The 14,459-nt window shown below is 44.5% G+C and overlaps 1 protein-coding gene across 2 annotated transcripts in view; it reads right to left on the bottom strand.

The window, feature by feature from the left end:
• The window catches only part of GPATCH1 (G-patch domain containing 1), a 57,005-nt gene extending 49,576 nt beyond the window's left edge, over positions 1-7,429 (bottom strand). The window contains exons 1-2 of one of the 2 annotated variants that reach the window (XM_065920562.1): positions 7,339-7,424; positions 1,253-1,309 (exon numbers count right to left, since the gene is read on the bottom strand). Coding sequence is in view for 1 of the 2 variants with exons in the window: in XM_065920561.1 (XP_065776633.1) it covers positions 7,339-7,411 (73 nt within the window). In the remaining variant the exon portion in view is untranslated. Of the gene's footprint in view, positions 1-1,252; positions 1,310-7,338 lie in introns of both variants that reach the window. The other variant, XM_065920561.1, reaches the window with a different exon arrangement.
• Between the last annotated feature and the right edge of the window lie 7,030 nt (positions 7,430-14,459).

Here is a 14,459-nt window from a genome sequence, read left to right as displayed (position 1 = left end):
TCTTAAATGTAATGAATTGTTCACTTCTTGTAGCTTCAAATACAATTCAAGTTGCTTTTCCTACATTTTAATAGAGCGTGTAGCTTAGAAAACAATATATTTTATCAATTAAAACAATATAATTAATATTTTGTATATATTTTATTTACAGTTCTAAGAAAATTATAGATATCTCTTTTAATATTTATATTAGAAATATGTTTTAGCAAAGCGGCCTGCTTTTCCCACTAAGTTCCATTATGAAACTAAATTACACTGGGGCGAGGGTGTAACCTGGTGGTACACTGGAGGTGACACCTGCTGGCAGTCAAGCAGGCAAGCTGCTGGGGTGGCACAGGGCGTGCAGAGGCTTATGGCAGAGAGAAGCACTTCTACATCTCTCCTGCAAATTCGTGGTATCCCTGAGTCCAAAATTTCTCCACTGATATTGCCCATTTTCCCCAAAGCTTACGTTTCCTTATTTCTGGAACTCTCTTGATTCCACAGTTTTGTTGTTGTTGTTTAGTCACTAAGCTGTGTCTGACTCTTTGCAGCCCCATGGACTGCAGTTACCGTTCTTTAAATGTATTCCTTTTCCTACTTTGTTGGAAAGGGCTGAGTTGCTATATCACACAAACAAGTGAGTGAGTGTTAGTAGCTCAGTCATGTCCGACTCTTTGCGAACCCATGGTAGCCCACCAGGGTCCTCTGTCCATGGAATTCTCCAGGCAAGAATACTGGAGTGGGCAGCCATTCCCTTCTCCAGGGGATCTTCCCAACCCAGGGATAGAACCCGGGTGTCCTGCGTTGCAGCAGATTCTTTACCGTCTGAGCCACCAGGGAGGCCCAACAAAACTTTAGCCTTCGGGCTTCTCTGGCCGTCCAGTGGGTAAGACCCGGGCTTCCATCACAGGGGGCACAGGTCTGACCCCTGGTCGGGGAACTGAGGTCTCACGTGACACGTGTGTTTGTGCGTTTAGTCTCTCAGCCGTGTCTAACTCTTTACGACCCCAGGGACTGTAGCCCACCAGGCTCCTCAGTCCATGATGTGCCGCCAAAACAAACAAAAATTTCAGCCTCACCTAAAAATTCCCTATGTGTAAAGTTTCAGGTACCACAGCACAAATTACTGCCTAGTTTTATCAATTCCAATGAAAACTTCTGCATCTATTTAAAATAAAAAGTAACCATCACGTTACTTTCAGATATTCAGTTCAGAAAGCAAGTTACATAGTAGTTAAGTGCTCCGAGTGGAGAGTCACAGCAAGCCCACCTTGACTAGCACTGGGATTCTGGTCATCTTAACCTCTCTGCGCCTCAACTTCCTCATCTGTAAAAGAGAGATGACACTAATAGCAACATCTATTTCATAGACACGTTAAGCAAATTAGATAGAAAATGCATGTGAAGTTCTTGGTAAAAAGAGGGACACACAAATAAATGCCTTTAAAGTACCAGCTTTTGTTGTTATTAGCAGTAGTCAAGGCTATGGTCTTTCCAGCAGTCATGTATGGACGTGAGAGCTGAACAATAAAGAAGGCAGAGCGCCAAAGAATGGTGGTGCTGGAGAAGACTCTTGAGAGTCCCTTGGAAAGCAAACCAGCCGTTCTTAAAAGAAATCAACCTTGAATACTCCTTGGAAGGACTGATGCTGAAGCTGAAGCTCCAATACTTTGACCACCTGATGCGAACAGCTGACTCACTGTAAAAGACCCTGATGCTAGGAAAGACTGAAGGCAGAAGGAGAAGAGGGTGACAGAGGATGAGATGGTTGGATGGCATCACCGATTCAATGGACACGAACATGGGCAAACTCTGGGAGATGGTGAGGGAGAGGGAAGCGTGGGAACTTGCAGTCCTTGGGATCTCAAAGAGTCAGACACAACTTGGTGACTGAACAACAGCAAAGTAGTAGTACATACAGTAGGTAAGACATGTTCTAAGGCCCCTGGGTACCTGTTACTTCAGTAATTCAGCCAGTCACTACTTCCGGATAATGGAACAAAAAGTAAACAAATGCTTAGCCTCATAGTCCTAAACTCTTACTTGTAACTTATGGAGGCTTTAGGTCATTTCTAGACTATAACCTACCCTCCTCCTTCCTAGGTTTGTGAACTTAGGCAACTTTCTTGATTTCTCTAAGCCTCAGTCTCCACAATTACAAAATTAGGGTGATAACTGAACCACCTTGTAGGATGGTGCTAAGGATTAAAAACCACATGTGAGGAGCTGAGCACAGTTGCTGGCCATAGCAAAGCTTGGTTAGTATCAGTTAGAAATTTCATTTCATTCTAAAGAACTGAATCAGAACTGAATCACAACTTGGGTCCCACAGTCCAAGATTTTCACCCTTTCTTACAAATGCAGCCGACATGTTCCATTACCACACGTGCACCTGGCTAACTCCAGGCTAAGCCGGAGTGACTCCCTTGTGCTGGATAATCCCTCCTTAGGCGGGACTGACTCAGCATCGTTAGCAGCATCCTTAGCCTGTAACACTAGATGCCAGTAACACCCCTGTCCCAATAAAACACGACAACCAAAAATGTCTCCAGACTTTGCCAAATGTCCCTTGGGGGGCAAACTCATCCCTAGTTGTGAACCACCAGGTTAAGGTGAGACAGGACAGGTCCCACCAACTCTGTCTTCTGGTTCTGTATTGCTTGGTTCTCCAGGTACTCCTGAGATGAAAATGGAGGTTAAGATCGGTTGACAACTAAGCAGAACCCAGCAGCAGATGATGGGGTCGAAGCAGTGTGGGAGCCACTAGGCTCCATAAGGCTCCTGAGTGAGAGGCACCACCTCTAATCACAGCACAAGAAAACTCCAGGGGGGAGTGGCATTTGAGGGAGGCCCTGTGATAATTATCACTACTAATAATAACTAATCCTTTCCTTTCACACTTTTATCTCATTTATCATACCCTGATAAGGATGCTCTGATTAAAGAATTGCCTTAAGTTCCTCAGATATGCAGATGAAACCACCTTTATGACAGAAAGTGAAGAGGAACTAAAAAACCTCTTGATGAAAGTGAAAGAGGAGAGTGAAAAAGTTGGGTTAAAGCTCAACATTCAGAAAACTATGATCATGGCATCCAGTCCCATCACTTCATGGGAAATAGATGGGGAAACAGTGGAAACAGTGTCAGATTTTATTTTGGGGGGCTCCAAAATCACTGCAGATGTTGACTGCAGCTATGAAATTAAAAGACACTTACACCTTGGAAGGAAAGTTATGACCAACCTAGACAGCATATTAAAAAGCAGAGACATTACCAACAAAGGTCTATCTAGTCAAGGCTATGATTTTCCAGTGGCCATGTATGGATGTGAGAGTTGGACTGTGAAGAAAGCTGGGGACTGAAGCTGCCTTTGAACTGTGGTGTTGGAGAAGACTCTTGAGAGTCCCTTGGACTGCAAGGAGATCCAACCAGTCCATCCTAAAGGAGATCAGTCCTGGGTGTTCACTGGAAGGACTGATGCTGAAGCTGAAACTCCAGTACTTTGGCCACTTCACGTGAAGAGTTGACTCATTGAAAAAGACCCTGAGGCTGTGAGGGATTGAGGGCAGGAGGAGAAGGGGACGAGAGGATGAGATGGCTGGATGGCATCACCTACACGATGGACATGAGTTTGGGTAGACTCCAGGAGTTGGTGATGGACAGGGAGGCCTGGCGTGCTGCAATTCATGGGGTCGCAAAGAGTCAGACATGACTGAGTGACTGAACTGAACTAAGTTCCACAACCAATAAGCACAAAACTGAAATCAGATTTCAACTCAAGTCAGGGATGCAACCCATTCTGTCCTTTACTTGTCCCCTACCAGGAGTTTACTGAGGGCCTTCCAGAGGAAGCAGGTCTGTTCTAGACCTGGGTGTGGAAAACTAAACACAACTCCACTCCTGTTCCCAGGGCACTCAGAGTCCAGCAGAGGAGACCTGCGTATAGGAGCTGCTCTGACAATGTGCAAGGCCCACAACATCACCCAGAGGCATTCATTCCATCAGGAAACAGTAAACAGAAGGTCTAAAAGGGGAAGGGAAGATGTTAGAGAAAGTAATACAGTCTGACTGGAAGGAAGCCATGGAAGATGGAACCAGAAGAGCAGATGGGGGCTTCCCTGGTAGTCCAGTGGTTAAGGATCCACCTGTCAATGCAGGGAACATGGATTCGATCCCTGCTCCAGGAATATCCCACACGCTGTGGGACAGCTGAACCCTGCAATACAACTACTGAGCCCGTGCCCTAGAGCCCGTGCTCTGCAAGGAGAAGCCACCACAGTGAGAAGCCCCTGCACGGAACAAAGTAGCCCCTGCTCGCTGCAACTAGAGAAAGCCTGCACACAGTGAAGACCCAGAACAGCCAAAACTAAATAAATACATAAGGGCAGATGGTGCAGCAGACATGGAGTATGTGTCGCAGGGTCCAGGTAGTCCTGTGGGCGACTGGGAGTCAAAGGTAGTTTTACGTGGAAGAATCACAGCACCAAGGAAGAAGAAAATGGTCCTAAATTAATCTGAGTGCAGGATGAGCTGGAGATGAGGTTTCTACAGCCAAGTGAATGTATCTAAGGGAAGATAAGATAGGCCCCAAGGCCAGATAAGCTTCCAGGCCAGAGCACCTATGTGTCCAAGAGTCTGTGTATAACAGATCAGTCATTGTCTCTCTCTTTTTTTTCTGAAGGTTCTGTTTTTTTTTTTTTTTAATTGGAGTATAATTGCTTTACAACGTTGTGTTACTTTCTGCTGCACAACAATGTGAATCAGCTGTTTATATATGTATGTACGTGTATATATATATATATATACACACACACATATATATCTCCCTCCCAAGCCCCCATCCCAACTCTCTAGGTCATCACAGAGCACTGAGCTAAGCTCCACTGTCTTTTTTTTTAAAGATTTTTTAAAAATGTGGATCATGTTTTAAGTCTATATTGAATTTGTTACAATATTGCTTGTTTTATGTCTTGGTTTTTTGGCCCCAAGGCATGTGGGGTCTTGACTCTCCCACCAGGGATCAAACCCACACCCCTGCATTGGAAGGCAAAGTCTTTTAATCACTGGACCATCAGGGAAATCCCTTCTCTGTCTCTTAACCAATAAAACTTTCTGTCAGGGCCAGCAACTTTAATCAAGTAATAGAGTCCCTCCTCTACCAGTGTGTTTAACCTGTCACTAAAGTTTCAAAGCAGGAGGTAAAAGTGGTTATTGGTCTAGTATGTTACATTGTAAAATGCAGTTGGAGTGTGTTTTAACTTCAAAGTGCTTAGGTAACAATGGATCAGCCCTCAAAAACTTCTAGTTAATGAGAAGTTAAAAGATGATTTTAGGACAGGAAAAAAAAGTTCACTCTACTTCAAAAGACTGGCTAGACCATTAGGCTTCATTCCAGATTTTGTACACCATCAAAACAGGAAGAATTAGAAAAATATAGATCAAATAGTTGATGACTTACAATATGTCACTTCACAAGGAAACAACCGTGAGCAGAAATATAGAAATGACTCAAACTGCTGCCTGACAGGCTGTAATAACCTCCACCCATGTGTTTAACCCTTCCTCGTTCTGCATACCTAAATTCCAACCAGTTTTCAGGGGTTCCTATCCTGCCTTCTCGGGTTTCCCTGTTAGCGTGTGTAGGTTATTTCTTCTCTACTTGACATACTTTAGCGCTTGTGAATCACATACTTTTGCTCTCAACTAGATTCGAAACTCCTTGAATCAAGTATCTTTGTCAATAAATTCCTTGGGATTATGGGATGATGTGTTTACCGATACAGTTAATGTGATCTTGCGTGCGCGTGTGTGTTCATGCTAAGTCACTTCAGTCGCGTCTGACTCTTGGTGACCCTATGGACTGTAGCCCGCCAGGTTCCTCTGTCCATGGGATTCTCCAGGCAAGAATGCTGGAGGGGGTAGCCATTCCCTTCTTCAGGGGATCTTCTCTATCCAGGGATCAATCCCACATCTTCTGCTGCTCCTGAATTGCTGGTGGATTCTTTACCACTGAGCCACTGTGGAGACCCGGTGCAATCTTAGATCGTACTAAAGAAATACAGCCTAAAATAAAGGACGCATCTAGTGATGGCCCCACTTTACCCACACTCTGGTCCCATACTTGAAGAAAAGCTTTGACAAATTAGGGTTGAGGGGACTTTCAACTGAATCTATTAGAGAACTGAGCATGGTACAGCGATGTCTTAGAGGAAATGCAAGGGGTGTCTTTAAATACATAAGAAGCTTTCAGGAGACTAGCATTTCTTTGTCTTTTGTACGCAGACAGTAGATACAGGGCCAGCATCTGGTAGAAGTTTCTAATGATTTGAACTGTTTGTAGGGAATAAGAGGGTCCTCAGTGGCTATGTCCCAGAAGTACAAACAACCTGACAGGATGTGGTCAGGATGGGGAAAAAAAGAGTCTGCAAATAACTCCTCCCCACCATACTTCCTTTGTCTTCCTCCACGGGGCTAGCACTGCCATCAGTCCTTACTGGCTAGTCAATACATACTTTACTGGACAAATCAAGTCATGAAGTGGATCAGACCAGAAACATGGAGGAGAATCTTGCTTCATCTTGCTCTCACCCCTACATTCCACCAGCAAGTTCGCGATCAGCGCTGCTTTCAAAGTACTCCCAACTCACCACTACTTACCGCCGCCACCATCATCGCCCTAATTTTGGTAATCTCCCTGCTTCACTCCTGCCCACCCCCAACCGGCCGACTCACAAAGTCAAGGATAGAATAAACCTAAAAACATACATCCCTCCTTTGTGTAACCCCTCCCCCATGACTCTCCTACACTTAGTATTAAAATCCAAACTCCCTGATCACACCAAGTAAGGTTCAACCCCCACCTCCTCCTCTGAGATCATCTTCTGCCAGCCTCTCCTGGGTGCTGTATGCTCCACCCACAACAGTCCGGCCTATTCCTCAATTTGCCAAACTGGCTCCGACTTCAGAACCTTTGCACTTGCTGTTCGCCTTGCCTAAAATGCTCTTCACCCAAATCTTCGTACCGTTGCTTCCTTTCTGTTTCAGGTCTGAACTCAAACGTCCTGTCCTAGGAAAAACATCGCCTGACCATCGCTGCTCCCCTACCTCGGCTCTCATACGAACCTATTTGTCATCTTTCTATTTCCCATCCCTCCGGGACTTTCATCCGTCCCTCCAAAACATAAGCACCCCAAAAGCACAGTGCACGCCTTTCTGGTCGCTGTTCCCAGAGCCCGTAGCACGCAAGCCTTTCCCCCAGTGCCAGAAATGGTCTGGCACAGAGTTGAGTGTTTTGGTCCCGAACCCTGGACCCCCAGCCTGTTTGCCAGAGGCTCTGGCGACGAATCTAGCTCTCACCTTCTTCCAGCGGCTCCAGGCCAGTCCCATAGCTGACCAGATCCTCGTCGCTGTCACCGTCCAGCGCCGCCATACTGCTCCCTTCCGGACCCCGCCCCCTCGCTACGGCGGCCTCAACCGGCCAAACATTTTCCGCGCTTTCTTCTCCGCGAACCGCTACGAGTTCTAAGCGCGAGTCGTGGGAAGTGCTGACCCCGCCAGGCAAGATTCTTTCTTGGGATCTGCGCCTGGTGGTTCGCAAACCCGTTTTGTTGGAGGCAGACCCCCTCAGGAGTTGCCTCGGAGGCTTTGGCTGCCCCGACGTCCCATCCTAACTACACCAGGTGCCGGTCTGGAGGAGGCGCCTGGGAGAGAGTGGAACGCACCCCGCTGTCCGACTGCCGGTTCTCCATGAAACCTGCGCACCTCCACACCCCTCCCCAGACCGGTCCACACCCTTCCCCAACTTCCCCTGCTGGCAGACTCTGCTCCCCTCAGTGCTACCACTGTCTTGCGGGGAACTTGCCTCTACTCTCACACATGCGCGCGCTATCTGACTATAACGCCCTTGTTGTTTTAGCCGCTGAGTCGTGTCCCACTCTTTGCCACCCCGTGGACTATAGCCTGCCAGGCTCCTCTTTCCGTATAACACCCTTAGGTTTACTAAGTGTAGTCTCCTTCCAGACCTCTGAAAGGATTCACAGGCAGGGGTACGCTGATGCCCACGGGGAAGGTAGTTTGGGGCAACAGTTGGTCAAAGAGAAAAAGAAAAAGAGATCAAAAGAAAAGGAGAAAGAAGGTGGCGGGGGGGGGGGGGGGGGGGGGTTGTGGAACCTTATACCGAGGTCACAGATGCGGAGCCCTGCACCAAGCTCATCTCCAGAACTGAGCCTCATAGCAACCGTTGCCGTGAGTCTCCCTATTCTAAACCAGCCTACTCCCTGACCTCATATTAGATAAAAATACCCACCCTATACCACTCTAGCCAGTCACTTAATGCCATCCTCCAAACGGGAGTTTTCTTTGTCTTGATGCTATGAAAATGGGCTACTATTCCAGGAAACCTTGTCTCTCCAGCTGTCTGCAGTTCCAATAGCATCCACCACTCTATCTTTCTTTTAATTGAAAGATAATTGCTTTACAATGTTGTGTTGGTTTCTGCTGAACAACCACTGGAATCAGTCATAATTATATGTATAATCACCTCCCTTTCCAGCCTCTTTCCCCTTGCCCATCCCACCCTTCTAGGTTGTCATGAGGTGCCAGGCAGGATTCCTTGTATTGTATAGTAGCTTCCCACTAGTTATCATTTTTACACATGATAGTGTATATATGTCAATGCTATTTTCTCAGTTCATCCTGCCTTCTCCTTCTTCCACTGTATCCACAAGTTCGTTCATTGCATCTTCATTCCGTCCCTGCAAATAGGTTCATCAGTACTATTTTTCTAGATTCCATAAATATTCATTAATATATATTTGTTCTTCTTTTTCTGACTTCACTCTGTATAACAGCCTCTGGGTTCATCCACTTCAAATGGCTGACTCAAATTTGTTCCTTTTTATGACTAATACTCCACTGTATGTATGTACTACATCTTCTTCATCCATTCATCTGTTGGTGGACTTCTAGGTTGCTTCCATGTCCTGGCTATTGTCAGTATTGCTACAGTGAACACTGGGGTACATGTGTCTTTTTGAATTGTGGTTTTCTCAGGGTATATGCCCAGTAGTGGCATTGCCAGGTCATACTGTAGTTTTATTCCTATTTTTTTTTTAAGGAATCTCCATGAAAAATGAAAGTGGCTCAGTCATGTCCAACTGTTTGTGACCCAAAGAGTATATAGTCCATGGAATTCTCTGGGCCAGAATACTGGAGTGGGTAGCCTTTCCCTTCTCCAGGGGATCTTCCCAACCCACGAATCAAACCCAGGTCTCCCGTAATGCAGGCAGATTCTTTACCATCTGAGCCACAAGGGAAGCCCAAGAATACTGGAGTGGGTAGCCTATCCCTTCTCCAACAGATCTTCCCAACGCAGGATTTGAACCAGGGTCTCCTGCATTGCAGGCAGATTCTTAATACATCTCCCACTCTAATAAACTCTATTCTCCCCTCCTTCTGCCTCATGTCTGGTAATTCTTTTCCAATTTGTGCACAGATCATGACAGTAGGGAGGGGAGAAAAAGTGGAAAAGAGCAATAAAGTGAGAAAAAGGAAAAAAGGAAAGAAAATTGAAAAGAGAATGAAGAAAAAGAGAAAGAAAAAAGAAAAGGCAAGCAGTCAAGCAAAAGTCTGTGATGTGGGGTGAGGGACACTGAGGGCTCCCTTACTGAACCTAAGAAAACAAACAGCTTGTCCAAAGGGGTGCCATTATTCCACCCCAAAACTCCTTCTTACGGAGCAGAGAAAGGAAGCCCAGGTTTTCAAACTGAGGGTCAGAAGTCTGCATGACTGAGAATCACTAGGATGTTGTTGAGCTGTCCGTCCTACCCATGCCTCCGGGCCTCCTGAATCAGAATCTCTGGAGTCAGGACTGTTTCTTGAGCACTCAAGACACTCTCTGGCCTCAAGGCCCCTGTCATCACTGTTCCCTCTGCTTAGGGTACACAGGCATGATTCACAGCCTCACCTGCTTCAGGTCTCTGCTCAGAGGTTACTGACTCAATATTATGTCTATTGTCTTTCTCTCCCACATTGGAATGGAAGCTCCCATTGAAATATAAGCTCCAAGAAGAGAGAGATTTGAGCCAGTTTTGGGTTTGTTTAATATTGGCTGCACTGGGTCCTCATTGCAGTGCATGGGCTTCTTTAGTTGTGGCGCATAGGTATAGTTGCCTTGAGGCATGTGGGATACCTAGTTCCCCAACTAGGTATCAAACCCACATCCCCTGAATTGGAAGGTGGATTCTTAACTACTGGACCACCAGGGAAGTCCTTGAGCCAGTTTTTCTTTCTTTCTTTCTGTGCTGTATCCTCAGAGGTTAGAACAGTACTGGGAATATAGTAAGCACTCAATAAATAATTTTGAAGAATGAATAACTAATTAAATAAGTCATGGTACATGACGTTTTTTAAAAGTTATTCAAAAACATCTTCTAGGGGTTTCCCTGGTGGTCCAATGGTTAAGACTCCATGCTTCCACTGCATGGGGCACAAGTTTGATCCCTGGTCAGGGAACTAAGATCCTGCATGCTTCACAGCGTGGCCAAAAACAAGTCATCAAAAAAAGCACAGCTTCTAGGGATAATTGATAGACTTTGTTGTATACCTGAAACTAACACAACATTGTAAATTAACTCTACTCCAATAAAAAGTTTAAGAAACACAGTTTTGAAGTTTTTGGCAAGTTTCCCATCAAAAAGTGGAGTCCATGTGCCCTCCCTTGAATCTAGGCTCCACAACTATGACCAAAAGAATACAATGAAAGTGTCAATATAACACTTACCACATCCAAGCTTTAAGAAACGGATAGCTTCAATTTTCTTGGGCTGCTGGCCCTGGAACCTTAATCTCCATGCTGTGAGAAAGCCAGGCCATGAGGAGAGGCTAGGTTGACAGTCCAGACAATGACCCAGCTGGGATTAATAATCAGCATCAGTCACCAGATGGGTGAGCAAGGAAGATTCGAAATGACTCCAGTTCCAGTGGCCGTGTGACTACAGCTGCCTGAGAGATCACAAGCTAGAATCTCTTAGCTGCGTTCAGTCCCTTCTGGAACCATGAGAGTTAATAATACAATGATTGTTCTTGTTTGGAGCCATTAAGATTTGCAGCAATTTGTTAACAGCAACAGGTACTGGGAACAGCTTTTATGATAAAATACTATAAAGCATTTAAAAATGCTGATAGGGAACTTCCCTGGTGGTCCAGGGGTTGAGAATCTGCAGGTCAATGCGAGAGACATGAGTTCGATCTCTGATCTGGGAAGATCCCATATGCCACAGAGCAACTAAGCCCATGCATCACAACTACTGAGACAGTGTTTTTTGCCCCATGAGCTGAGTGCCCTAGAGGCCATGCTCTGCCACAAGAGAAGCCACTGCAACGAGAAGCTGGCCACACCGAAACCAGAGTAAGCCTGTACATAGCACAAAGACCCAGCACAACCAAAAATAAACATAAATAGATAAATAAAATTTAAAAAATAAAAACGCTGATGGTGAGTATTTCCAGTGGATGCTGTTAAATGAGCAAAACAGAGAGTGAGGCAGAGTGCTACCATTTATATTAAGAGAAAGCATAAAAAGCCAAATTTACCATGACTATTGCATCCACAACGTAGGGACACAGTACATCCAAACTATGCTATATCCCCAGTAAACTCCCCAAAGAATCTGGTAACGGTGGTTGCCACTGATCAAAGGAAATCAGAGCAGGGGGATACATGTATACAACATTGTACCATTTGAGTTTTTGTTTTTAGCTACATCCATGATAGTCTTTCCTTCTATGTCAGTATCTTGGTTTTCATTTTAAAGTTTTTTGTATGGATTAGCTCCTTTCCTGCCTTGAGAAATTTAATGTACTAAAGAGAAAGTATCTTTGTTTATTGAAGCCCTGCAGGGCCCTAGCACCATCCTTTGATCATCAACTGATGTTGTGAATAAGGAGCTTTTAATAGTAAAGAAGGTTAGGGGTTAACCCATATACCCAGAAAAACCATGAAGGTCCATGATTTTATTTCTAGATTACCCTAGCTAATTTTCTTACAGCTTATATCTTCTGAAAGGTGAGAAAACTCCAATAAATTTATTGCTGAGAGTTTACTTTATTGGATTTCTGACAATCACAAGCATTTAGTAAACCAACCTTTCTGATTCCAGATCTTCAGAAATGCTTCACCTTCAATTTTGGTCACTTACTACCCAATATTCCTGAATCTTGGCAGCAGGAATCCCTAAACAGCATGTTTTTTTATTTATTTTTTGTTTGTTTGTTTTTATTTTTATTTTTGACAACAAGTCATGTGGGATCTTAGTTCCACAACCAAGAATCAAACCTGCACTCCTTACACTAGAAGCACAGAGTGTTAACTACTGGATCACAAGGGAAGTCCCATAAACAGCGTGTTTTCCTGCAAAGCTGTAGAAACTGAAAAAGAAAGTGAAAGTTGCTCAGTCGTGTCCGACTCTTTGCGATTGTATAGCCCATGGAATTCTCTAGGCCAGAATACTGGAGTGGGTAGCCTTTCCCTTCTCCAGGGGATCTTCCCAACCCAGGAATTGAACTGGGGTCTCCTGCATTGCAGGCAGATTCTTTACCAACTGAGCTATCAGGGAAGCCCCAAGAAGTTAAAACACCACTTATTTTTAGCATGGGACATCACTTCCTTTCTTATTCAGACAGGCAAGAAACTACAAATCTCAGAATCTTATCAGGAAACTGCAGATAGGAAGATGGGTGAATCACCTGGGTAGGGAATAATTTCTTTTTCATGGTCCACCATCAGTGCTGGTGGTGGGCTGGTACTCATGACATACAAAGAACCCTGCTCTAAATGCCTGGGAATCAATGTCACTCACAATTACAGAGTTCCTGAGAAGAGCAAGGAGAGAGAAGAAAGCCTTCTTAAGAAAACAGTGTAAAGACACAGAGGAAAACAATAGAATGGGAAAGACTAGAGATCTCTTTAAGAAAAAGAGAGATACCAAGGGAACATTTCATGCAAAGATGGGCTCAATAAAGGACAGAAATGGTGAGGACCTAACAGAAGCAGAAGAGATTAAGATAAGGTGGCAAGATTGCACAGAAAAACTATACAAAAAAGGTCTTAATGACCTGGATAACTATGACGGTGTGGTCTCTCACTTAGAACCAGGCATCCTGGAGTGTGAAGTCATGTGGGCCTTAGGAAGCATCACTACTAACAAAGATAGAAAAGGATGGAATTTCATCTGAGCTGTTTCAAATCCTAAAAGATGATGCTGTTAAAGTGCTGCACTCAATAAGCCAGCAAATTTGGAAAACAGCAGTGGTCACAGGACCAGAAAAGGTCAGTTCTCGTTCTAATCCCAAAGAAAGACAATGCCAAAGAATATTCAAATTACCATACAGTTGAGCTCATTTCATATGCTAGCAAGGTAGTACTCAAAATCCTTCAAGTTAGGCTTCAACAGTATTTGAATCAAGAAATTCCAGACGTATAAGCTGCATTTAGAAAAGGCAGAGGAACCAGAAGTCAAATTCCCAACATCCACTAGATCATAGAGAAAGCAAGGGGATTCCAGAAAAACATCTACTTCTGCTTCATTGACTACGCTAAAGCCTTTGACTGTGTAGATCACAACAAACTGTGGAATATGCTTAAAGAGGTGGAAATACCAAACCACCTTCCCTTCCTCCTGAGAAATCTGTATGCAGGTCAAGAAGCAACCTTTAGAACTGGACATGGAACAATGGACTGGTTCCAAATTGGAAAATGAGTACATCAAGTTTGTACATTGTCATCCTGCTTATTTAACTTCTATGCAGAATACATCACGCAAAATGCCAGGTTGGATTAATCACAAGTTGGAGTCAAGATTGACTGGAATCAACAACCTCAGATATGCAGATAATACTACTCTAATGGCAGAAAAAGAAGAGAAACTAAAGAGCCTCTTGATGAGTGTGAAGGAGGAGAGTGAAAAAGCTGGCTTAAAACTCAACATTCAAAAAGTAAGATCATGGCATCCAGTCCCATCACTTCATGACAGGTAGATGGGGAAACAGTCAAAACACTGACAGGCTTCATTTTCTTGGGCTCCACAATCACTGCATATGGTGATTGCAGCCACAAAAATAAAAGACGCTTGCTCCTTGGATGAAAAGCTATGACAAACCTAGACATCACTTTGCTGACAAAGGTCCATCTAGTCAAAGCTATGGTTTTTCCAGTAGTCATGTATGGATGTGAGAGTTGGACTATAAAGAAAGCTGAGCCCTGAAGAACTGATGCTTTCAACCTGTGGTGCTGGAGAAGACTCTTGAGAATCCCCTGGACAGCAAGGAGATCAAACCAGTCAATCCTAAAGGAAATCTGGAATGACTGATGCTGAAGCTAAAGTTCAAATACTTTGGCCACCTGATGTAAAGAACCGACTCTTTGGAAAAGACTTTGATGCTGGGAAAGATTGGGGGCAGGAGAAAGAGGGGGCTAGAGA

Source organism: Muntiacus reevesi, chromosome 2, assembly GCF_963930625.1.
Source record: "Muntiacus reevesi chromosome 2, mMunRee1.1, whole genome shotgun sequence".
Taxonomy (NCBI): domain Eukaryota; kingdom Metazoa; phylum Chordata; class Mammalia; order Artiodactyla; family Cervidae; genus Muntiacus; species Muntiacus reevesi.
Note: the sequence above shows the minus strand (reverse complement) of the source record. Positions and strands in the feature narration are given on the sequence as shown.